This window comes from Vanessa tameamea, chromosome 23, assembly GCF_037043105.1.
Source record: "Vanessa tameamea isolate UH-Manoa-2023 chromosome 23, ilVanTame1 primary haplotype, whole genome shotgun sequence".
Lineage (NCBI taxonomy): Eukaryota > Metazoa > Arthropoda > Insecta > Lepidoptera > Nymphalidae > Vanessa > Vanessa tameamea.
This window is the reverse complement of record NC_087331.1, coordinates 1,949,668-1,977,665: the sequence shown is the minus strand read 5'-3', so window position 1 is coordinate 1,977,665 and position 27,998 is coordinate 1,949,668. Positions and strand designations below refer to the sequence as shown.

Below are 27,998 nucleotides of genomic sequence, written 5' to 3'. Positions count from 1 at the left end.
ATAAGGAACCTACCTGGCAAATTTTAAGTTTGTACGTGTTATAGTTTCTAAAATTTCGTGATTAATCAGTGAGTGCTATTTCGCTTATATATATATTAATAATATATGTGTATATTATTAATCATACATAATTATTTCGAAAACAAAAAATAACCTTGAAGTTGGTAAAAATATAATATACTTCTCGTGAATCCATGAATCGCCTTTTAAATTACTTTATCATAAACCAAACAATTCTTTCTTTTCACTTAATTAATAATATTATTTCAAATAATTAATTAATTAATTCAATAAATAATATATTCCTTTAACGCTAAACGCATTTATCTTGTACCATACTAAGTGATTCTTGAATGAATCACAAGTAATACTCAAGTCACGTCAACACTCAACAGTTTCACTACGAACGCAGCGCGTAGTACCCGCTCTGGAACCATTTGATACAAAAATATTCGATCGCGTTTCTGATAAAAACAAGTACTGCTATACATACGGTTGTTAAAAATCAATTATAATTTGGATGTGATAAGATTAAAAATAAGTGATTATTAATTGTGATTTTCGTGTTATTTATATCCAATAAGTGTTTATAGAAATTATTTCGGTGTTTATGTGGTAAGTTTTTATTAAACAATATACCGCTCTGTATTATTCATTAGACGTATAGATTAACATTTAATTAATTATTTATATTTCTATATACATATATATTTAATAATGAATCTGTATTAACTTTACTTTTTTATAATTTTACATTATCTTAAATCTTAATAATATAATTATTGGATTTCGAACACGATAAAATTTCGACCAAGAACAGATTTGAAAAATCAAGGAATTTGTTGTTGTAAATAATGATAATAATTATTTATATTGAAGTTTCATTTTAATTTCATTCATTTCATTTGAATTCATATTAACCCCTTTGACCATTCATTCAAGCGGCTGTCTGTGTTGTGTTTTACTGTGATAAGTGAATGAGATAAGATATATGTATGATCTATGGGATACGACAGAGAAGTAAATCCTTAGAGATATTAATTAATCTTATTAAGAATGGCATAGTATAGTATAAACAGTTAAATATACCATTAATACAAAAATTAATTATTGGTGATAGGACTTAGTGCTAACCTATCTGGGTGGGTGCCAAGCAGTAATACTTAGTCTTGCTGAGTTCTGGTTTGAAGGGTGAGTCTAGTGTAACTACAGCCACATATCCAAGGTCATTGACGATGATGGAATGTTTAAGTTTTTTACCATTTGCACATCAATGTGTCAATAGTTGCGTCCCTTGTGCCTCCTAATACATTGGTTATTTCGTAGTTTTTAACAAGATAGCAGCAACAGATAATAATCGAATGGTTTTCCAGCCTCTATAGTAGTGATTTTTAAATTTAGAATGCTTGTTCCAAATTTAAAATGATCTCGGGGCAAAACATTATAAAGTCATACTCTGAGATCAATTCTAAGAATTTTATATCCTCTACGTTATCGTCAAAAAGACCTCGAAGTAAATTTATATTATAGTACATTAAACGCACTGTACATTCATATCAATATATTTCAATGAATTTCACAATGTCAACAAATATGATATCATAGAAGAATATATTACTAATACTAAAAAAAGGACATGTTCGTGAATTCTTAAGATAAATCTCAAGTAGTTTTTATGAAATAGAAATACCTGATTAATCACGAAGATAGTGTACTAAGTGCAAGGTCACCTCTGTGAGTATCGACCACTAATCACTTAGCTTACAACACCACCGTCAAACAGCAAAGCTTATTATTGTTGTGTTCTGGTTTGAAGAGTGGTATTGGTGATAAGAGTGACGACCTCCGTGGTCAAGTAGTGTGTATACTGGTTCATGGGTACGCCACTCCGAGGTCAAGGGTTCAGTTTCCGGCCGAGTCGATTTAGAAAAAGTTCATTAGTTTTTTATGTTGTCTTGGGTCTGGATGCTTGTGGTACCGTCTTTACTTCTGATTTTCCATAACACTTACATTGGGATCAGAGTATATGTGATGTTGTCCAATATTTAATTTAATTTAATAAGAGAAGAGTGTGTGAGCTAGTGTAATTACACGCACAAGGGTCATAATATTTTATTCCCCTGGCAAGCGCGTTGTCAGAGCACCACGCTGTCCCAATACGGGTTGTACAGTCAGAGTAAGAACACCTTCGTCAGTTTTCACATTCATTCCTTTATCAAGTCGTAAACTCTTAGTACCTTTTGAAACTTAACCACTAAACAGATAACTGCATATAAAATTAAACCAACATAGTATGATAACTTGGTTCAAAATAGCGTAACATGTTTGGACTACGTCTAGTGTCATATCAACATAAAAACTTTTTTATGGCCTAATTAGTCATTACAAGATTTAAATTATATTGTCAAAGTCTGTCAGTTTTATATATTTTCTTGCAATATATTGCAGTCTTAGAATAAAAACGATTTTAATATTATTCGGCCGTTATTTTAAGCGACGGTTAATGTAATGACGTGACGTGTGATGAGTGGTTCAATCGGCACCGGGAAGTGGTGGTGATTCGTTGGCCTGCAAAAGCGGCGGATAAAACCTATCGAAAATTTATGGAGTTTGATGGTGCAGCGGTGGATAAATAATAACGATAGAACCAAAGCAGCTGTCATAGAGCATTGCCGAATTGTCTGGGAGGGCTTCAGAGGAACCGACATATACTCTCGCCTTGTTGGATCAATGCGACAGCGACTACAAGCTGTGATTGTTACGAATGGCGGATATACTCGTTTTTAATAAAATAAATAAGATTTGTTTAAATGAATAAATTTTACCATAATTACAATTTTATTTACTACTTCCGTCCTGTAGTTTCACCCGCGTCCCCGAGAAATTTTATGTTTTCCCGGGATATAAAGTATCCTATATGTTATTCCAATACATATTCTATCTGTGTGCTAAATTTTATCCAAATCCGTTCAGTAATTTTTACGTGAAAGAGTAACAAACATCCATCCATACCTCAGAGAAATCAGCCAGATCCATACACACAAACTTTCACGTTTATAATATTTGTAGGAAGTAGGATTACTACTATGCACTCTCTTTTATAAGAGACAAGACAATGCTCTAATCTCCAATGTTACACGAGCATTCACGAAGGGCTATGAGGTTTCGTGAAAAGTTGGTAATTATCATCCCGATTGACGGCGACCGACAGCCGACTGGAACAATTAGAGGCTTACTAGATGCGAGTATATATTATTTTACTCTATCTCTTATTATTATAGCTTTTAAACGCTATTTTACTCTTTGCTAGATGCGACTTATTATGACATTGCGACGCAATATGTTATACTCAATCGGTAAAGCAGATTATCGGTCATACTATGCACACGAAAATAGATCTTAAGGTGACGAACCTTTTCTTACTCCGACTGTACATACATGTGACAGATTTTCGTCCGACACGTGTAGTTTTCCTATCAGCGTGCAAGGGACTAATTGAAAACTCAAATACAATAAATTATTATAAATATTGCTTGCTTGGGGTTTGAATGCTGAATCTTCAGCAATGATTAGTCACTCTTGGCTCTTATCATGATGAGACACAATTACCAGTATATGTGAAAAATAATGGGTATTAAGATTAGATGACATTTGATTTTCTGTGCTTGAAGCCGTATATTACATAATTATAGCTTGTTTTATGCGTTTTGGTAATTCAAAGAAGTCATAATAGAAGGAACTAAGTACGTACAATAAATAGCGTATTCGTAATGGCGTGTCATTTATTGGCAATAATTGATTTGTCCTTAGAATCTTACGTAATTAAGCAAGAGAAAGCGTTATAATACACTAGACACATAGCTGAGTAATTATTTCGATGTCTATAAGCGAATAATATCATAGAAAATGTTTAAATGTCTATAGTTTCTTATCATGTATCATCTATCTTTCCAATTTTTGATCCAGTTTGGTAATTCGATGCCAGCATGTTTTTGTTTATGGGTTTTTTTTTCGGAATGTTAGGCTGTTGGCCCTAATGGTCTCTACAGCGTCACTGGGCGTGGAGGTGACTTAAAATACTCAAGTTAGGTGTTGAGAGACTAGTTAAGGGCTCAGAGTAGGCGCGTCCTAAGAGTGCCTCCTGTGAATGTGTCGGGAGTTTGGAATTACGTGTGTATAATACGTCGTCATAAGCTTAGGTGTTGATGAGTAATTAATGAGGGACCCCGAATTCACCGATTGGTGTAATGTGTGTTACCTAATAAGTTAATGTTGTCAACAATGAGTCTGTCGACGGGAACGTGTAGGGTATGCTTAAGGCGCCTACGGATCGGATTAGCGGAATTCTTTATTGTTGTCTGCCAGTCGTCTTGCTTGCGTAATAATTTATCTTAGTGGATTCCGGGTTCCTGGGTTGTCAACGATGTTATCTTTGTTTTGAATCGCCGTTATAAGTTTGTAGTCTCAAATATCCTTGCTTGTCGCCGTTTGTGTCCTCTTGAAGCGTATATAATATATTTAAAAATGTTAAGTCATTCATTATCACCTGGACTGTTAATGGCCTGTTTTAAGTTTTGTCTGATAACAATAAATCTACGAATAGTATAAAATGAAGTCGCCTGTGTCTCTGTATCTGCTTATTACTTCTAAGCCACTTAATGGATACAGTTTTATGGATTTATGGATACAGTAATTTGATACAGTTTTCACTAATAGCAAGAGCGATAAATGAGAAAATATTTTATGTGTAATTTGTACATATTTTGTACAGAATGGGTGAACTATGACGGTGGTTTATCTAAATAACTATTCGTATGCTTACATGGCTTACTACATCTGAACAATGTACTTGAAAATTGTAGGTCTTAAAAAGGCCTACAGATAAATTTGCAAAAGCATGTGTTTGTGTTTTAAGGTATATAAATTATAACAGTTATTATCGATTACAAATAAGTAAAAAATTGTTATTTATGACGATATCACGCGACGATTTTCACCAGTTCATTATTAATTATTATTCTGCTAAATATATTTGTTGAGCATTTAATATAGATTATAACAACAAAAACGTATTCTCTAAATTTTTTTTTTTTTTGTGAAATTCTAATTGACGCGTCTTGAGCTAAAAACGATTTTTATATTTATTTCATTAATGAGTTTTTTTTTAATATTTATATGTACCTATATGTATTTATAATATTTTCGTTAATTAAAAATCATATATTAATGTTTTCCGTACGTCCCGTTTTTAATACTTAACGTCTTTAATTAAAATTTGCTGGTCACCATTTATACCTAAAAGATCTGGAAGCTGTAATATAGACATATAAACGAATATGCAAGTTATTACGACACTAGCCTTTCCGGCAGGCATACTAGTGCATTGTGGCTCAAGAAATCATAGGCTGTGGGAAGCAAGCTTTAGTGAGCTAGTATAATTATAAGCAAGGGACAAAACAATGATAGTCACATTTATAATACAGGGGAGAGTTACCGTCTAATAAGCTAATTGCTTTACCGTATACATCTTTCTACTTAAATCAACCATTATTACCACAAAGTCCAAGTAACATACGAGTAGATCTAAATGTCATCGAAGCTAGCAGTGTTATTCACTATAGTACTCACGTCGTATCTCACTCGAGAAAGGTTGAAAACTGACACTGTGATACGCAATTTTAATGTCTGTTTCATTTAATGTTTCACTTTATGAGATTTAGGATCGCGTTCTGCGGTGAGTTTCGATTTTTTGCAGAATAGTTCGGCAATACTGTAAATTATAATTACACGGTTAAATTATATTCAAAAGTAACGAGAAATTAGTGAAAGTTAAGCAACGTTCTAAATTTATTTGTTAAATTGAATATATTTCGCAATTCCGTTACAAGCTAATTAATTTTTCATAAATTAATTCAACGCTACTGAATTGTATTCAAATGATAATTACTTTAGATATATTGAATTAGGGTGACAACTAATTATGCACTTAATGTAATCAAATTTAACATTTCAAAATATATTTTTATGTAATAGGGAAATTAGGCCACTTGATACTAACAAGTATTTCATATAGTAGTATCCATTGACATTGGCGCCGTAAGAAATTTAACCAAAACGAAAAGAACAAAAGCGAATTGGTTTGCCCATACAAAAGAAGTACAGACTCAATACAATTAAATATATATAAAATCTTTTTTAAAAGGATTTAAAAATACAAAATATAATTGTTCCGGAATTCAACGAAACATTTCTTCCCAGTGTTACCAGACACATTCATCATAAAATATGCTTATCTTTTGAACTGCAATTGACAATTTATTTTTCAACTTCAAAGGACATGTCAGACGAGAGAGTAAATTAAACTTCCTTATTTCAATTTAATATCAAGTAATGGAATCAAATGTTCAAGACGATTTGAGAAGATCTTACTTGATGGTAGGGCTGTGTTATACTGGACAGCTACCACCCACTCATTAGATATTCTACCGCCAAAGCGCACTACTCAGTAATGTTTGAAGGGTGAGTGAGCCAGTTTAACATGTTCAATTAGTATTAGCAATGGTTTAATATTTCTAACAGCGCCATTGTCTATGAGCGGTGGTGACCACTAACCATCAGGTTGCCTAAATATGAATAACACTTCAAGTACCAACAAACCTATTTATTTTAATTTGATTCTTCTTTTTACAAAATAGATTTTGAAAACAGTGCTATTAGTTTATGATATTATTTATAAAAAATCAATTTCATCGTTTCGGAACGTGGATTCAACTCATATTTCGCCGAAACATATTAATTACACTAAAGTAAATAAGAAACGAAACAGCTCGGGTGATAAAACACGTGCATTATAGAATGATAAATATATAAATGTCATATAATTACATTCACTAGGATACGTTGTTTGATTTCGGATGCATATTCAACGCAAATAGTGCAAGATAAAAAATAGTCTCTATCTCAGTAGACGTGACTGAAGCGTCGGAAAGGTTTTAAAGCGGTACTTGTTTTATTTATTTTTTTAATTTTATGGTATATTTTGTCTGTTACTATTAATGAAACGAGTTCATTATAATTTTTATTTTAATATTCGAGTCTGATGGTCTTTTTTTTACCGAAGAATGTGTGTTCAAATCCGAGAACACGGCTGAATTTTCGTGTGCTTAGTTTGTGTTTATAATTAATCTCTTAGCGAAAGAAACATCGTGGGTATTCCCATACAAAATATTCTACCACTATAAAGCGAAATAAAAAACTGACATTGAATTAACGCGATATCATTAGTCGGGGTCTTGAATCATCTGTGATATTCACTACGGATTCGCGATGACTGTCGATGCTGTTGCTATCGGAACTTTGGAAGTAAAATTATTAAAATGGATATAAGTACATATTAATATGCTTTGTTAATAAATAGGCTTTGTGCATGTCTTCTTCTTCCATACTTTACTCTATCTGACGTCATCTCACAAGTAACATTATTTCCAGCCATATCATCTTTCACACAATACATCCATCTTTTCATTGGTCGCCCCCTTCCTCTATATCAAGTACATTCATCAGTACAAAACCATAATATATTATTGTATATACGTGTGGGTATCATAAGTATTTAACATGAGATGGAATCAGAACCGCGATCGTGACTTCAACAGTTGCAATGATCAACTGTGACAGAAACAAGTCAACCGGTTGTTTGCTGGTTAACCGAATGTTGTAGGATTTTATATAATGTATTTAGAAAAAAAGTGAATATATTATAAAGGACAGATTTGTTTAAAACTCCAAATATTGAAACGTGTGTGTGTTTTTTTTTTTTAATTTAATTTGGTAAAAGACTTTTTAACTTTGTTTTCAGGTTATATACTTAACAGATATGGACTAAAGTCTAAAATAAACTTTTTATTTTCAATTTATTTCTATTTTATAACCTACGTAAGAAATATAAGAAGACAGAAATAAATAAATCATTGATCAATCTAAAAATAAATAATACTTAGATCTAATAAATGTAATTAACGTTTTGCATTTGTTATAAAAAAAAAACTAATTAAATTATACATTATTGGATTGTTATACGAAGTTAACAATATATGTAGTTATTACAAACATTGTTCAAAAGTCATAATTATTTTGAGGTTCACCTTAACATAATTACAACTGTTTAATTTTTAAACTATTCTTAATTTCAATAATTATTTTTTAATTATATCCTAAGTGGCATTTCACTTAAACGTCCTCATTTCCTCGAGCGACGAAATTCATACTCAAAAACTTTAAAAATGAATGCCAAGGTTGGTCGTTGCCATTCGAAGTCGTGTGATCCGAGTTCAAGAGTTCCAAAATTGTATCGAACGCTAAGAATATTTATATATTTGTATTGATATTTTCTAATTTCAATGTAAAGTAGTATGTTAAATTTTTATGTGTAATTAGTAGAAACAGCCTGTTATTATTGTATGTTCGTATGGGTAGCAGGAGTAGCTAAATGTCATATTTTTTAATTAACACTAAGTTGGCGGACTGGCAAAAGGAACACCTGATGTTAAGTCTAATAATAAACCATTCCTTACAGTGCCAACACGCCTTGGGAACTAAGAAGGTATATCCATTGTGCGTATACACAATAATGCTAGTGCTATTTACCGATTTCATAAGCGATGAGTGAGCGGTGCTATCTCATAAGGTTGCCCAAAGCCCTTACACAAATCTCTTACATCAAGTCTGTATTACGTTGTTCTGTCTCTGTTTATGGTGTGTTAGACAGAATATATACAAAAATAAAATTACATAATCTCAACGGAAACAGTGTAACATTTAATACAAGCGGAGGTGACATACCGTCAGGCATACCTGCCTTCCTGCTATAAATAAATAAAATGAAAGTTAATATACAATAATTACTGTTGTCAGTATTGTAGAGATATTACAAATTATATTCTGACTTATGTCTCCGGAAAGACTTACATATGGAATTATTTTAATAGTCTTTTGTTCACGACACAGGAACTCAAAACAACGATACAACTAAAAAGTATTCTGGATTCCCTGTGTGATATTTAATATAGTTTTTTTCTGTGATTAATCTAGGTCACCACCTCCCAGTGACATCGTCAACGCGCCACCAACCTTAGGAATTTAGATGTCATGTCCGTGGCTCACTCCCTTTAAACCGGAACACAACAATACTATTGCTATTTGGCGGTAGAATACCTGAGTGGGTTGTACTTGGTTGTACCATTGACTTGCACAAAGCCCTACCACGAAGTTTTTACAATTTCACGTAAATTTAACATTGACAAATTATCTCAGAGAAGAATGTTCCTGTAAACAATTCGTTAAAATACTGGTAATAGTTTCAACGTTTGCTGCAGCGAGACATGTTTATAATGACATCTAATCAAACTATTAAGACAGAGCGCTAGATCACTCATAGAGAATAGTTTTTTCGCGCCCAAAACACCGTTAAGGCCGGGATTCCATCGCTTACGCTTTTCGTTCAACGTAGTGTAACAGTATGTCGTTTCTATGGATTTGCCATGGTAGGATGGCATTGTATTATATATTAAGTAAGTAAATGTATTATGATTTAGATACTTCTGTATTATTCTGTTAAACGTTAATTTAGAATTCCCTCTTGAATCATATTTAATCTCGTCATATAATTACTGTAAACCTTGACAAAATTCTATTGTCTGAATTCTTCGAATAGTCTAAGCGTCACGCGGTCGATTCGAAGGTTGCAGGGTTTTTGCGTCAAAAATATGTCTATTTTTGTTTCTTTTTTTTTGCAATAGGAAGTTACTTAACGAAGGTGAGACTATTGTTCTTTTATATATTTATAAAGCAATACTTGACATTATTTTGCACTTGTTGTGGATATTTGAGATCTTTAAGTTTCGGGATGAATAAAATAAATCAATTATTATATATACAAATATAAAAATTCTTATTAATTTATTTTGTATTAAATAATAGTTTACTAATTTGAAGTACGTATGTGAGTATACGTCTTGAGATTCTCTTTTCTATTTTTCTGGCGCGTGTTCTATTGTTTATGTTAGATATAAAGATAGATAGATAGTAAAAAAACAACTCAACTAGATATAATAAGTTGAAAGTTTGGCTCTAAGTCAACCTCGTACACTACAGTATTTATAATTAATCTTAACTTTGGAGCAAAATGTAATCAAAGGCACGGACGAACACATCTCTTGAGAAAAATATAATCAAAAAACAAAAAACGATCAAGGTACCGATAACACAACTTATCGTAATTAATAAATATTCTCTGTTTTTATTATAAACTCTAGAACTCTATAATGCACAATAGTTCAAGCTTTAATTTACTAAAATTAAATTGCTTTAAATTATGTAAATGTCTATAAGAAAATGACGAAAGTGTAACTAATTTTATTAATTTATAATATCAAACATTAAAATTTTAGTTAAACCTGTTTGAGATTAACAGACTGATACTCAAAATCAAAATATACTTTATTCAAGTAGGCTTATACAAGCAATTTTGAATCGTCATTTAACAAACTATATTAAATAAAGCTACCACCGATTCGGAATGTAGATTTTACCGAGAAGAACCGGCAAGAAACTCAGTAGTTACTCTTTTTTAACATCTAAAAATACAGTCATGTTAGTTAAATACAATTATATATGTATGTTATATATCCTGCCTGGAAGTCAACAAGCATTAACTCCACGCTTTTTTATCATCTATATAATCTTGTATCGAATAATATGCCTTCTTTTCCAATGTATTTTTAAAAATGATTTGAATTTATGAAACGGCAAAGTTAAAAATATCTGCGGAATTTTATAATAGAAACGGATACTTTGAGTATCACACACTTAATTTTGTGTTTAGTAAAATAAAAAATATATGTTAATAAAAATTTTTAGTACAACCTTTTTTGATAAGAGAATATTTCAGAGGGATCCATACTCTCGGAGCATTGACGTAAATATTTATGACGTCATCCAATATCACTGTAGTTACGAAATACTCATCAGTTATAATCGTGACTCTAATTATTGTGTTTCATCACCCTTATAAAGTTATATAGACTTCTCGGAAAGGTCAAATACTTACTCATATGCAGTTTTCCTCACGATACAAGCACGTGAAAACTCAGTGGTACTTGAGGTCGCTCCTGGCGATTTGCTTTTAAGATTCACGTGTTTATTTCACTTATATTTGATGCTTAGCTAAGCTTCGCTATTAAAATGGTTATAACTGTACGTGACACATGAAAAAACACGTTTATTTTATTTGGCAATCAAAATTTTTATTTAACGAATCGTTACTTTACTTCAGTAATCAACTGTTTTGAGGAAAAAGTAACAAGACTGTACATTACATACTACGACTACAAGTTCGAAAGTTGAAAAACGTTGTTGACAATTCTAATCGGTTAACAATAACATAATTTTTAGCCCGATATCAGACAATTATTAAAAAGTATACAAACTATAAAATATTTATTCAAATTCATCTTCTAAACGGGTCTTTTAATAAAAACCTAAACATATTGAAAACGTTTTAACGAAACAATTTACATTTTCCTCCTATAAAGGTGTTACGTTATCATTTTTATTTATAATTATCCTTAAACTCGATATAAAATAGTATTATGAACTTTATATTAGGAATAGAAAAAATCTAACGTCTAATGTTTAATTTATTAAGAGCACTTGGAGATGGAGAAATATTGACCAAAATCTAGATTTTACAAGATCGCATGACGCTCTTTTATGCTGTAATCCCTTTTATCCGTCTCTGCTCTCTTCTTGGCGAGTAGACTATATTACGTTACAATATATTTCTTTGTTATACTTAGAGCCGAGATGGCCTAGTGGTTAGAAAACGTGCATCTTAAACGATGATTTCGGGTTCAAGCCCAGGCAAGCACCACTGAATTTTTATGTGTTTAATTTGTGTTTATAATTCATCTCGTGCTCGGCGGTGAAGGAAAACATCGTGAGGAAACCTGCATGTGTCTAATTTCAACGAAATTCTGCCACATGTGTATTCCACCAATCCGCATTGGAGCAGCGTGGTGGAATATGCTCCAAACTTTCTCCTCAAAGGCAGAGCAGACCTTAGCCCATCAGGGACATTTACAGGCTTGTAATGTAAAAATGTAATATTACTTTTAAAATTATTAGAAAAATGTCTTTTACTCAATATATATTTTTTTATTTTTCTTTTAACTACCATCAATAACGATGTTTCAATTTTCGATTCCAAATTATTGCGACTTCGAGCCCGACATCGACACCGAACATCGCTAAAATTGATCTATAACTCAGCCTTAAAGAAAGACATCCTAAGGGAAACCAGCATATTATTTTTAATGAATATCTGCTAAATCTGCCAATCCATATTGAAACAGCGGTGAAATAAACGAAATAATTGCGGTCTGTTACTAACTAACGAATTAAAAGAACTTCCAACGAAATTACGTTCTAATAATACCTTGGATTTTATTTGTGCTAGTAATTGCTTACAATGTTATGTATGTGGTTTGTATAAGCAATTAGAATCGGTTAGTGAAAACAATGTCGTTTGTACGATTCGGTAGTTGCTTCTCACGAGTGAGTCTGTTTATAATTTAATTTATCAATTACATGACTGTTTATAACTGCCACTTCAGTATAGTGGCTGGCTCATAGAGCTTAAAGTCATAAGTTCAAATCCGAATCATCAATTGCAGCATTCTTCATTCATCTTAATTCCTATTAAGAAATTGGCGGTGTTACGAAAAATCTATTGTTACAACCAGAGATGAGACCACGGGATCTGTACAGTTCTGTAGCATTATAAAGCTAGCAGTGGCTAGTTTGATTTACGAAACTGCCTCGATCGTGTCACTACACGAGATTATAATTAGTTAGTTTTCCGTACTGGTATCGCCTTCGTGTGAGTGAGGGCAGGTGCTGATGTCCTTTATTGTACCCCTAACAACATGTCTTAAAAATCCACAACAGCACGTTTTTTAAGACATTTTCTGCCTCGCACAACCACTCTACGGAACCAACTTTCGCCGGCGGTTTTTCCGAACCTTCAAGAACAGAGCGTACTCCTTCCTTAAAGGCCGCAACGCACCTGCAAACCCCCGGTGTTGCAGATGTCCATGAGCTGTGGTAGTCACTTTCCATCAGGTGAGACTCCTGCTCGTTTGCCACGTATGAAATAAAAAAAGCTATGAAAAATGTCATGATTAGTTAAACAGTTAAGACGTGGAAGCGTAACAAGAAACAAACAAACACTCTTAGGTTCTGATTTATAATATTAATGAGGTTATAAATATCGTTCTCGCGATAAAATGTAATTGAATTCAATAAGTCAAAGTTGAAGTGAAATTTGAAACAACATAAATAAATAATGGCATATCATATTTCTTGTTTTTTTATTTTTGCATAAAACCTTTATTAATTATTTATCCTTTGATCTATATATCCGCTTTGTATGTTTTTATTTTTTTTAATTAAAGTCAGTTACAATTGTTTCCTTAGTTTGTGATTACAATCAGTTTTTTTTTTTTTATAATGGGTTGGTGGTCGTAAACCGTAGCGTATGGTGATAGGGCTTGGAGCAAGTCCGTCTGGATATCCCACCCATCATGTTCTAATGCAATACTTAGTATTATTGTAGTCGGGTTGAGGGTGAGTAAGGGTGTAAGTACAGGCACAAGGAAAAGTGTTAGTATTATCTTAGTTCTTAGATTCTTCTGATATGAGGAGTGATTATCATTTCTTACATTACCATATACCAATGGAGTGCGATCACCACTCACCAAACGGTAGCTCATTTATCAGTTCCTACGTACGACATAAACAAAAACTTTTCACATAAAGAACTCACGTTATAAATAATTAAAAAACTCATTGGTAGGTAGAACGCGGAGTTTAGGAGTTGCTAGAGCCAGGTGTGCTCTGCACGAAAAGTTTATGAGGTCGTTGATCCTGCGCTTCAGTTTTTTTTTATTTTATCCTCCTAAGGAGCCTCCTCCTTTGGTTATGTGCTGTATTATTTATAGCTCATTTTTAATAGTCTGGGCTAAAATTGTCACGGATATCATATTCATATATTATATTATGATAATGTTATCAGAATTTATACACTAAATATTATTAAATATTAATATATATAAATTTGAACGTGTGTTTGTAATTGAATTCCTAAACGGTTGGACCGAATTCGATAATATTTTTAAGTATATTTGAGTGGGAACCTGAATGGTATAGATTGGATCCGGTAGCAGGCGCTGCGATCGTGAAAGTAATAAAAAAATCTTATTTCACCCGGAATTCTGTACGGGAACCTGGTAGACTTTAAATTTAACAAGACTGTCCTCATAATATTAATTATTCTATACTTTCTTCTTCTCTGTTTGTCAACCGATGTTCTTTTCTTTTGTCATTGACGAGCTTTGTTATAAATAATAAAAAAATAAAACAAGAGTAGAAAAAAATATGCTAATTCATATTATATAATGATAATCCAATTTCGACCACAGATTAAAATAAAAAATACACTCTGTGTGGAATCATCGTGAGAAATAATAACACTAGCAACATTTAATATCAATCCCGATTACACGGTTGTATATTATATAAGGTAACAGTTACTTAACGCCGAAACCTTTAATCTAACCTAAAATCATTTATCAAGTGTTTAGTCATCGACACAGCTTTTACAATAAGAAAACTAAATCATAACCGTTCTATTGTATGTTAATGCGACCTCGTAACTGACCTACATTGACGAGATAAAGGGCATCATACTATTGTTATACTTAACCTCATAATTTAAATTTAAATTAAATTCAATGATTTTAAACTAGGTATAAAAAAATAAAGAGGCGAGATGGCCCAGTGAACGGGCGGGTTCTCACACAGGTAAGTCGTAATTTGTGTTTTTAATTCATCCCGTGCTCGGTTAGGTAAACAGAGCCAGTGCCACATGTGTATCCACCTATCCCCTATGGAACAGCTTCATGGAATATGCCACCAGCCTTTTCCGCATAAGGAGAAGAGACCGAAGTCAACCAGTGGACCATTTAAAGGCTGTTATTGTTTTTTTTTTATAAATTTATTATAAAGCAAAAAAAAACATGCATTTTATATTTGGGTTTTGATCGCAATCAGTTTGCCCAGCTGATTGTCAAAACGTCAGATGTCAGATATCAGATATAATAAAAAGCTACATCAATGACTTTACAATTATTGTGAATTCCAAAAGCCATAAAAAATAAGGGTATTTAAAAATTCCTAATATACTAAATTACAATAGATCTATGCACCCTAAATACACTATATAGTGAAATATAGTTTTTGAAGTAAAATATTCACGGCGGCGATTCGTTAAATCGATAGACTTGTAAGAGAATTAAGAGTCAAATATTAGGCCGGTTCTTCTCGGTAGAATCTACATTCCGAACCGGTGGTAGCTCCACTTAATATAAATTGTAAAATGACAATTCAAAAGTGCTTGTAAAATAACCTACTTGAATAAAGTATATTTTGATTTTGACATGAGAGAGTGAGAACTATATATTTTAAGAAATACTATTTCTATCACGTATTTGGTGCTGCAGGCACAAATTTACATAATTATTCTTTACCGTTGCTGAGCTAAGACTGCCTTTTCTACTAAGGATGATCCACCTTTAAAAGATTGTCTTTTAGCTTTTTGTTTGATTATTTTTAAACGACTGTCACGATTTTTCATTATTGTAAATTGCAAGACTTATTAACTCGTATAATGTCAAAGTAGTTTTTATTAAACATCATCATTATTAATAATACCACAAACAATGCAGGTGAAAACCCATCGGTGTATGAGTTTGTTTTTTTCTACTGGTAATAAACGTGTCCAATCCACTTGGCCATATCTATAAACTATTGTTTTTAAAATGTATATCAATACCTACTATAATATAATATATATAATCTTGCTAAACAATCGATAACTTATTATATAACAGCATATTTAATGCGATAACGTCTTCCTCGTATAATAAACTCGTACACTAAACTATGTATTCAAAGTAATATAATATATTTGCTACTAATATCCCAGCTAATATTATTAATGCGAAGATTCGCTCGTATGTTTGATACGTTTTTGTATCTTAACTACTCAATTGAACATCAAGCAATTTGGAATGTTCTCTCCCCTTCACATGCAGGCGAAGCAAGTATTTGTATGATTCTATTTAATGATTCTAAAAAAATGATCATAATACGAAATGATAAAATTAATATATATGTATTCAGCGTTTTTTGTAATATTCACAAAAACGGAATGCTTAAAGTTTATTTTCTTAATATTAATATTATAGAGATCAATTCACATACCAAACAAGAAAAAACGTCATTCGATTCCAAGTGTTTTTATCTCAAATAAAAACTTGTTTAGATAATTATCTACTAACGATTTTGTGTCGGTCGTTTTCAAATATAATTTCCATCATTATATTTAAGCAATTTATTTTCCTCTTAAAGATTTTGTTTTTAAAATCATCTCACAAAATTTTGGATGCTGTTTGTTACGAGATTTTGCCGATATAGTTAGAACGCGTGCAACGAAATCAATGACTGTGTATTCAACCCCAGGCACAACTGATTTTCCATGTACTAAATTTGTGTTTATGATTCATCTCATGCTTAGCGGCGAAGGAAAACATCGTGAGGAAACCTGCATGTGTCTAATTTCAGTTAAATTGTGTCGTTATCATTCGTTATTAGGAAAAGTTCCAAACCTTCTACTCAAATGGAGAAGGCCTTAGGCAAGACATTTACAGGCTTTACTTTGCTTTATTTGTTATGAGTCCGTTATATTCATATAGATTTTCACATAGATAAAATAATCAAATATTTAGAATTCTGCTTTTCAATTTCATGCAATCTGGTAAGTTTATACCATTCGTACGATGTCTTTATGGTGCAAATTCTTCATTCAGCTTTTAATAAAAATCGGAACCACTTTTCATCGTAGCCTATCTAAATTACTAATTCATAGTTCCAACCCTGAAAAGCAAAAACTTCATCATATACGACATGTTTTTATAGTTTTGCACATAGATGTTGAACATTTACGATTCATAGAAGATTTTTCTGAAATTTACCAAAATTCTTCTGAATCCTTAATTTTAATAATATACATATATTTATCAAAAAATCAATATTATTTCAATTATTTTTTATAGAATCATTTATTTACTTCAAGTACATGGTAATTTATTAAAAGTAATAAAACATAAGATTAACTTGCGTTTTATAGTAATATATTACCACATCATATTTATGTTTCATATAAGGAAATACGAGTCTAGAAATATTCATAAAATGACTTAATACGAGTCTTGTTTATTAATTCGAACACATACATTTATTAATCATTTCAGTTTTTATTTGACTTGTCAATTTATTTTAAATATAGCTTTTAGTTTATATTGTGTATTTATTTGATTTGAATGTTTCTGAATTTATTTATTTTGGATTGCAAAACATAAAATTGCGGAGTTAATTAATTTTATTGGATTAACTCGTTTGTAAGCCAACTGAATTGAATCTGCGTGATGGAATAAACTAAAAACCTTCTTGTCTGTGTGCTCTGACTGTTTATACCATATTCGGTTCCATGTTCCAAAATTCACCATGATTTACTCACCATTTAATACAAAATATTGATAGAAATAAATTTTGGATGATCGTTTTCCCCAAAACCATCCTACACATAATCTTGAGACAAGAAGATTAGGTACAGATTAGTTAACATTAAATCTTATTTTATTAAACTTTATTTTATTTCTTTACAGATTTTTACATAATGCGGCATCTTTTGAGTAAGATGTGAAATTAGTCAACCTGCGAGCGCTATGTTGAAGTTATCACCATGTTGTTGAATATTTGCAAATCATGCCAGTAGTAAGTACACTTTAATACTATCCTAGATTGACTGATTACTGAACTTCGACCGATTCGATCTTTTAATTAGTCTTTTTTGATTGACCTTATTGATGCCACCGACTCAAAAAATATTCTACCACTTATAATCTTTACTTTTATCAGTTCCGGCTTAAAACTGTTAGCCAATTAAAGTTACAAGGGACATGAGAAGTGATTTTAAAATGATTACGGTGGCGGTTTTTCTGAAGGTGACTTTGAGGTGAATAATTTACCCGTCAGCCTTCGGATGTTAAAAAATTATACAAGAATTAATTTAATATAACCGTATAGGATCTGTTTTCTTTTTATAGTAATCTACCATTGTTCTTATGCACTTAAGTAAGATTACACAAACTGGTTGTTATCTCGAGATTTGCCGTAAATCTTCCTCGTCTGAACGGGGTTTCCGAGTTCAATCATGATAACATTCAAGCTGTCTAGATAAGCACAGCATGAAAACGGAAAATTTGTCTTTTCAAAAATCTGTTGGAGTCGTATTACTTGTTGTAATGAATAATAATGTTTCTCAAATACTAATTTCCTACTGGATGTTTTAAGTGTTTTTTTTATCAGTGATTTAACGTGTTCAGCATCGATTTAATAATTTGGTATTAAATGATGTGTCATTAAAGAAATAAGTCATAATTATTTTGATTTAAATATATATTATAAAGGTGGATATTTTTGTATTGTTTATTGTGCGAATTTCCAAAATTATTCAATAATTATTATTATGTTATAACAGTAGCTAATCCAGTTTTTTACGCTAAAACTCTAAGCACAAGGTCAACCAAATTCAAAAACTGTAGGCTTGTATTAAAACAGGTGTGTATCATATAATTTGAACACGGGGAAAACCGTATAGTCGTTTGCAAAAATAAAAACAAAATTGGGTAAATTTAATATAAAAGATTTTTAAAGGTATAATTAACTTCATAATAAGATTTATAACAATTATGGAACATAAATTGAGTATATCAGTACTAAGAGTCTATTTTATGAGTTTAACAAAGTTAGGATCAGATGTGTAGTTACTTGATTGTTGATGAGAAAACTGGATGAGACGTAACATACAATAGTACCTTTGACATAACGTATTATGATGGAGTGATCATTCTTATTAATATTCATAGCTTAGCATTAAGTGGCGATATAAGTGTAACGAAAGAGAAATGTCCATAATAGAAGGCACACGTTCGTATTTCTAATATTATTAGCTTGATTATGGAACACACACACACACGTATGCAACGTGGAATATTTGAAAAATTGTCAAAGTAATTAGACGGAATGTTACAGCTCTAAGGATTTTGGATTAAACAATAAATTCTCAATATTTCAAGATATTCATTTAATTTTGGGCGTTATTCTTGAAGTCTTTTTTGATGTTATAGTTAGATGGACGGTGACGGATAAATGGTCCAAATGATAGTAAGTGGTCACCACTGCCCATAGACATTGGTGCTGTAAAAACCAACCTTTGTAACTGACATCTTTGTCCTTTGTGCCTGTAGTCACTAACAATACTGGGTAGGTTTGTTGGTAAAATATCTGATCACCACCTGTTCATCTGGGTACCTACCCAGACACTTCTACTAGTCATGTACCGATATTATTATCAGAAATTCGACGTCAGAAGCGTTTCCACTCATATATGCATTTCATACAGATTTGTTGTTTTCAAAATTGACCTTGAAATTTTTATTTAAGAAAAAACATTCACACTTAAAAACATTCAATATATTTGCCATGCAAAATTTAGAAACGATTAATCTTCAAGTTTAACCAACTTAGGTAACTTACACAAGTTGTCACATACACATTTTATAGTTTAGTTGTTAATGACATTGAATTGTATAAATTCCAAGTAAATCTTAATCAGTACTTTTGCTATCAGGATCTGACAAGAGGAACACAATTATGATTGCGATTGACGGTTACGGATACGGTTACGGATACGGATTTTCTTGTCACATGAATAATAGAAGTGTTTTTTTTTTTATTTTCAGCTGTCTGGAAAGTATGTACTGGTCTTGTTGTGAGGAGAGATTTTGCTTCGATAAGAAAATCGCGACTTATAAGTAAGTATAAAAAAAATTTAAAGGTTTATATGGTGACGATGTATTTTCTACGTAGTAACCATTAGTACTGGCTATAATCGATAATTCGGCGTTGAAAAGTCAAACAACCAATTTACACGATCACGTTGAATCTTCAGACAAATATAATGAAATTCGGTAATGCTGTATCTAAATGAGATTTTCTCCCATTAAAAACTTAAGTAAATGAAGCGATAAATCATATTGGCAGAAAAAAGGACCAGCCTTTATGTTGTTGAAAAAACGACAGGGTTTTATCTAACTAATCTTACAAATGCGAAAGTTTGGATGATTGATGTTTGTTACTCAATCTCTGATCAGATTAATATTTGACACAGAGATAGATTACAGACTGAATTAGCGCACAAATGCTGCTTTTTAACTCTAACACCAGACTAATGCTCCCCTCATCTCCCCGCCCTCTCACGTTCGAAAACTAGTGGATTTAATAATAGTTATAAATGAGAAATTATTACTAGATACTGGTCTTCAAAAAATAGGTAATAGTATAATATGCCAGTCTTAATGAAACCAGTCAAAATCAAAATCAAAATATACTTTATTCAAGTAGACTTTTTCAAGCACTTTTGAATCGTCATTTAACAAACTATTTTGAGTAAAGCCGAGAAGAACCGGCAAGAAGCTCAATAGTTACTCTTTTTAACATATAAAAATACAATCAATAAAAATATCATGAAGGATTTTCAAGGAGCCATAGACTGCTTTTGTTTTTTCCACTCTAATATTATATATGCGAAAGTAACTGTTACCTCTTCAAAAAATAACAACTGAACCGATGTAGATGGAATTTGGTATGGGTACCGTTTGAGTCCCGATTATTTTTTAAAGTTATCCCTTGATGGCGTTATGTGGGTTTGATGGTTGGGTGCTATAATTTATTTTATTTATTTTTGGAAACAAACAGTACAACAGAACAGTAATATGAAAAAAAATAACACATAAACCAATCAAGTCAAAACAAATAAATCAAAAATACAGTCATGTTAGTTAAATACAATTACTTATGTAAGTTATGTCTCCTGCCTGGAAGTCAACAAGCAGCAACAACAGTGACAATGTTGTAGCTCTTTGGCTTGAATACTGTTTAGTACCCAAAATATATAGATATTTATAAAATATCTGATCAATATTCAATGATAATAAAAATATATTATATTAATACCAAACATATGATATTCAATTTAGTATAAATGTTGATGTGAAAACAAGTTTTAGTAAAAGACGAACTCATGCGTGTTAACTGGGCCGAGCCTGTATTTTAGACATTAGTAAAACCGAGTTATAGTATCCAGGTTAAATGCTTCAATTAATTATACAAAGGTGATAATGCCAATTATTAATATAATTACATATGCATTAATTTAATTTCATTACTATACCTAAGGTATTATAAGACAATTACATTTTTTGTTGTTTCTGTATGTATGAGAAAAAAGATTTGTGTACCAGATTGCCTATTACCTACAGATTAAAAAATAATCGTAAAATATCAAAAAACATCAAATTGCAATTTTTAAAATATATTTGACGCCCAGTTTGAAACTCGGCAATTATATAATCTTGGTGATGAGACACTTAGTCACAGTCAGATCATAAAATCATTCAACAGATAGTAAATCTGATTTCGTCTTTAACTTGTCTTAATGATTCGTTTGGAGAATGTGTAAAAATATAATTTTTCAAAATACTAAATTTCCATATGCATTGCCGATGCCGAAATGATCACGTGCATCTTAGAAGAAATTTAGATTCAACAGAGCAAGCATTACGGAAGCAAGCATTATTGATCTGATTATAATTTTATTATTTTTTAAGGAAACTCAAAAATGAAAGGACGCAAAATTAAAGTAAAGAAACAAACAAACGTAAAAACAAGAATACACAATGTATATTTCTCCTTATTCACGCATTTTTTTTTATAATATCGGTAGACGAGCTAATGGGTCACCTGATGGTAAGTGGTCACCACCGCCCATAGACAATGGCGTTGTAAGAAATATTAACCATTCCTTACATCACCAATGCGCCACCAACCTTGGGAACCAAGATGTTACGTCCCTTGTGCCTGTAGTTACACTGGCTCACTTACCCTTCAAACCGGAATAGAACAATACTGACTAGTGCTGTTTGACGGTAGAATATCTGATGAGTGGGTGGTACCTACCCAGACGGGCTTGCACAAAACCCTACCACCAAGTAATCACGCATTCATTTATGATTAGTGTCTAATGTAACATACAACACACAGTTATATGAAAAAGGGCTGAACTACAGTATCGCCCTTGTATTTCGCATTCAAAGGTGATATTAGCAATGATAAACGATAACAGCTGTAATCTAATACATCTTCCACTTGTGATAAGGCTCATATCGAGTAGTAAATAACCAATATTATACATATATACTACTGACAGTGTTAGTTGCGATGTACAAGGTTATCTCTTGTATTTTTCGAAACTATTTATGCGAAACATAATGGTATTCCGTAGTCGTTTTATTCTTGCAAAAGACCTCCCCTTGATGAGATGATTCGCCTGTAACATTCCGAACTACTCAAATTATAGTTTTTGGATACACATGTGTTAGAATTTCTTCTGTACTTCACCGCGGAGCACGAGATGAATTATAAACATTAATTAAGTGCATGAAAGTTCAGTGGTGCTGCCAGCGTTTGAACCCGTAGTCATCGGTTAAGATGCGCACGTTTTAACCAATGGCCCATCTCGGCTCTTGGTTGTCTTCTTATTATTAATTTAGTGATTTCTATATAAACATGCTTGTGTAGCGAACGGTTAGAAAAGCGCCTTACGTGAACGGAAAAATTATGGAGTCGGGAATCGAGACTCGCGCGATAATTACAATGGCGTACTCGCCTCTACATAATTTTGTTGTTTGATTTAATTAATAATTATTCATTATATTCAGAGACTATAAAGTGCATTTTGTAAGCCTTATTTATTATTTACACGCCCGTTTTAACTGCGATACCATTAACTAATAAGTAATTCAAGATTTCGTGTTTCTAATACAGCTGTGACTTCCGCCAACGATATTGACCGTCGTAAAGTTACACCCATTTATTATTAAGTCCTCGAGCCCTGCGTGTCTCGTGTCTATATTTCAAAAGCCTATCTTGTTTGTAAAAGTCTCGCCTTTTCGATCAAACGATCAGAATTTCAATCGAAGGGTTTCTTTGACAAAGTCATTACGACGAGTACTTAAGAATTGTATCTAATAAAAACAATCGTAAATATATTATAAATAAAATCATTGTAATCAATTAATGAATGAACAATGAACATTGTTTACAAGTTACAATTGTTTACTAATTTATTGTTTAAATAAGGCTTAGTGCGCTATGTGTACACATTGCCTTATAATTTCTACAATGAAACATTTATTTATTCTGATATTGTAAGGTCTATTGAATGCTAGATGGATTTTACTACCGGGAAGCTGAGATAGTCCATTAGATAGAACTCGTGAATTTTACCGAAGGTTGCCTGTTCAGTACAAGTACCACACGACTGAATTTTCATGTGATTGCAATTTTATTGAACTCGTGTTCGGCCACGAATGCAATTGTTATGAAGACACTTTGCAAATGGGCGATTGGGCCACCTGATTGTGATCATCACCGCCGACAGACATTGACGCTGTAAAAATCTTTCCTTTATCTACAACGCCAATGCCCCGCCAAACTTTCCAACGCCCATAGACATTCCTTACATCACGATGCGCCACGAACATTGGGAGCTAAGATACCATTTAACTACAGGCACCAGGGATAGAGGTCCCATGTGCCTGTAGTTACACTGGCTCAATCAAACTTTAAACCGACACAACAATACCAAGTCAAAGTCAAAGTCAAAAATCTTTATTAAATATAGAAGTGTTTAGACTTGCTTATTGATAGTCAAAAATCTACCACCGGTTCGGAATTTAACACCTCGGACCTGAGAAGAACCGGCGAAAGAAACTCATCGGGATATTTCTGTTCGCGATAGAATATCTGATGAGTGAGCGGGTGATGAATGTCCAAACGGACTTGTACAAATCCTTATCAAGTAAACCAAATTGCGCGTTTAAGATGAAAATCTATCACATGTGAATCAACCTACTATTGGAGTACTATATTGGGATAAGCTTTCAATATGAGTTACTTTCATAACTGGTTAAGGCTTTCATTTTGGTAAGAAAATAAATGATTCCATTCTAAATATTATAACTAGTTAGTAAAATAAGGTTGTGGAATTGAAAAATGGAATTTAATGAATTTAATAACTAGTGGTACATCTAAATGCAAGCATAGGTAGGTATCACCCACTTCAAAAAGGGAAACAGTAATGATTTCCATTGTTGTATTCCGATTTCAAAGGTCAATGACCAATGTACAAGTACATGAGTTACGATATTTGAGATTCCACTGCTGGGAACGCATGGGTATGACAGGGGAAGTAATAGCTTTCGAATTCAACTAGCAGTGTTAACAATTCACTTGTATATACGTATTGTGCAATATAACTGATGTAATATAATAACGAACGAGTTTCTTGTTGGAACCGTCGGTAACATTTAAACTAAACTTGTAAAACGATGATCGAAAAGTGCTCGAAAAAGTCTACAGACAAAATTTATCGTATATTTTGATTAGATTTTTTTAAAATGTTACTGTGTCAAGCCGTTTGCCTGTCTGATTTCTAAAAAAAAAAAAAAGAAAACAGAATCGCACCGCACACTGGCAATACCGGCATTTACCACGGCATCAAAGTAATGTCGCTGTCAAGAATTTTAATATATTTTTTAAATCTGTTGTTTTCATTAAGATTTTCGTGTCATAATATTATAAATGTTTATCATATCTCTAAGTAAAGAAAGCTAGGTAATATTATCGTTGACAATCGGCTTAACGTTTAAACATAACGATTTATTCACAACAGATAACGTAGCGGTAATTCGAATACAATTAAAACATTATGGGCACAGATTATATTAGATATATAAAGCATATTTATTATTTCTAATTTACGCAAGAGATGTCTGTCCATTTTTTGAAGAACTTTGATACATCAATAATTCCATTTCAAATTATAATGGTGTTATAAAATAAACAGAGTAAAATTAGTCTAATTTGCATGTGTTCGCTGTCTTCACAGACAGACTGTCTTCGCGGTCTTCTTTCGCACTCTAAGACATATTGCAAGCATGAGCGGTACTCATACTACGTCAGCCGATAAATATTGTGGAGGGGCGCGCTTTCGTGAGTGAATAGGTCCTGTTATATAACTAATCTATTTGAAACAATGAGAAACAACGTAGATAAAGATGGTTGTTTGTATTGGGATAAAGTTTGTAGTTTTAAAAGATAACAGGAAATTCATTTGATTTGTAATTGGATTGTAATGTTTACATAAACTAATTAAAATATACTTTTACCATTAAATCGTTAGTTTGTATGTAAGACAGATCAGTTATTAGCATACGTAGTTACGGTAATACGTCTCATAGTACATAATTTCAAAAACGCGTTTTTAATGTTTTTCGAAATCAAAACTCGTTCAAAGGCAATTAACTTGACCTTATTTATATGATCATTAAAAATATAATTATTTTTCTTGTATATTGATATTAATGTTTACATGAAATTATTGTTACAACATTTTTATAAATATATTAATATCAACTTAAAAATATTAACTTGAAACATACCTTGATACCAATATACTTAAATGTTAATCATTTTGGTATTTTATTGATATAAAAGGTAAATTGCTATAGATATTGTTTAAATGTGTATTATATATAATGACGTAAATGAAGTAAATAATTGTTACAAAAATTGTATTTAATCACAACGTTATGACTGAAGCTAGTAAACATAAAATCAATGTATACTTGCCCACAGACGAATATAAAAATATTACTAAGAAAAACTTATTTATGGATTTTTCGTTGAAATTTTCTCTTGCATGTACTATATAAGTGATATCTAAAATTGTTATCGATAAAAAATAAAATCAATGTATACTTATATCGATAATAGAGCACTACCACGCCGATTTGCGTTAGAAACGCTTAAGAGTAAATCATTGCACTGCAAGGATTTGAATGCTCAGAAAGAAAATCATATATTTTCACATTCCGTTTGAAGGCTGCTGTTTTAAATTAGAACGTGTTTCAAAACTGATTTCAACATTTAATTCTATCTTCTTTTCAGTTTGGAAAATGATAAAACTTACGCGAACGGCTACTCGAATATGGGAGCAAGTCTCGACAGTGTGGTCACCCAACAACCGATGAACAATAACCACCTGCCGCAGGGAGCGATCGTTGGTAGAGAGATCAATGAACTTCCCCTACACGCCGATAAGCTTTACGAGGTGAATATAGAAAGGCTATTATCTAACCATTAGGAAGACAGTGAAATTATATATTATATTTTAAATGCTTTATATATTTAACTGATACTAATTAAATATCTTCACATATCTAAAACTTGTTTTTGGATAATAAGTCACCACTAGTGTTTATTTAGCTTGTTGATACATCATTGTTTAAGATGAATAACATAATAATTACAATAAATAATATTACAGGTTTTCTCTAAGTCCTTGATATTTAGAGATGAACATGAATTAAAGAAAGGAAGCACGAATTCGTTAGACGAATTAGAAACGAAGTCTGAACCAGATTATTTATCAGACAAACCAAACAGAACTAAAGTTTACTTCGAAGACGAAGTCGACTCCCCAGTAACTGATTTTGAAATAATGTTCAAAGACGAACTTCTTATGAATCACGACATATTCAAAATCGAGGAAGAAGAAGAAGACAATAAATCTCAAGATACTGAAGAAGGATTAGTTATGAATGTTGCTGTTAGGAAGCAAGATGTAATAAAACCGAGCACAGTAACAATTAAAGATGAACATAAAATAACAACACAGCATCCCATATACGAGTATGACCCTATTTCAGTGTTACTTACGCCGACTTCACTTACATTACCAAGAGTCGAAACCGTTAAGGGAATTCTTCGAACAAATAGCTCGAAAACGTTAGATAGAATGGACAGTGCGGGTAAACTTACAAAACCAAATCTTAACAGAGTCGAAAGTCTTAAAAATATAGATCCGAATAAAATTAACAAAGTCCTCGCAAGAGTACCGCATAGAAGCGCATCGTTCTTGAACATACCGGCTCATCTAGTTCCTGATAAGCCTCCACTAACCAAAAGTAAATCAACTGTCGGAGTGCCATCCTTAGCAGACAGCGAACTTAAATTGAGTTCGCTTCCAGACACGCCAATTATTAAAAGTAATAATTTACCAAGATTCTTTGCTGATAGTCCTTCTTTAACCGAATATAAGGGTGAAACGAGCTTGCAAAGTATCAAACAAAAGTCGGCGTTAATGTTGCAAATGAACGACTTCAGCATGCCAAGATATTACGGCACTGTAACGAAATCTTCAGATCAAAACCCAGTGCATGAAAGCAAATCTATGCCTGACTTAAGAAATCCTACTTCAACGGGCAAAGTTAGTAAACGCCTTGTTAAATTTAGGAGCAGATTAAAGCCATTAGTCATAAGAAAAAGTTCAGAAGAAAGACTTTAAAAGGTTTAAGTGATGGAAATAATTTAGTTAGAAAAGGCGACCAATGATAGATTTTAAGAAAATACGTATGTACTTCTAAATACGACCTTTTTATTAGTAAGGACTTCTCGCATATTACGTAAGTCGACTGAGATGACTTATAAAAATAAACAATTTTTTCAATAAAATGTTTCGTATTTAAAGTACAATCTGTATATTATTCAAATATATATTTATTTAATTGTTTTTTGCAATATAAACTACGAACATGATCCTTCTTTTTGTGTTGAATATTAGCAAAAAAAAAAAA

At 32.0% G+C, this 27,998-nt stretch overlaps 2 protein-coding genes across 2 annotated transcripts in view; one reads left to right on the top strand and one right to left on the bottom strand.

Annotated features, from left to right (window-relative positions):
* The window catches only part of LOC135193967 (U6 snRNA-associated Sm-like protein LSm6), a 388,927-nt gene that overhangs the window by 267,345 nt on the left and 93,584 nt on the right, over positions 1-27,998 (bottom strand). The window lies entirely within an intron of this gene.
* LOC113397706 (uncharacterized) lies at positions 418-27,816 on the top strand. The gene is made up of 5 exons (XM_064218672.1): positions 418-615; positions 17,844-17,952; positions 19,983-20,054; positions 26,311-26,473; positions 26,690-27,816. Exons 2-5 carry the CDS (start codon positions 17,921-17,923, stop codon positions 27,707-27,709), a joined length of 1,287 nt encoding a protein of 428 aa, XP_064074742.1. The 5' UTR covers positions 418-615; positions 17,844-17,920; the 3' UTR covers positions 27,710-27,816.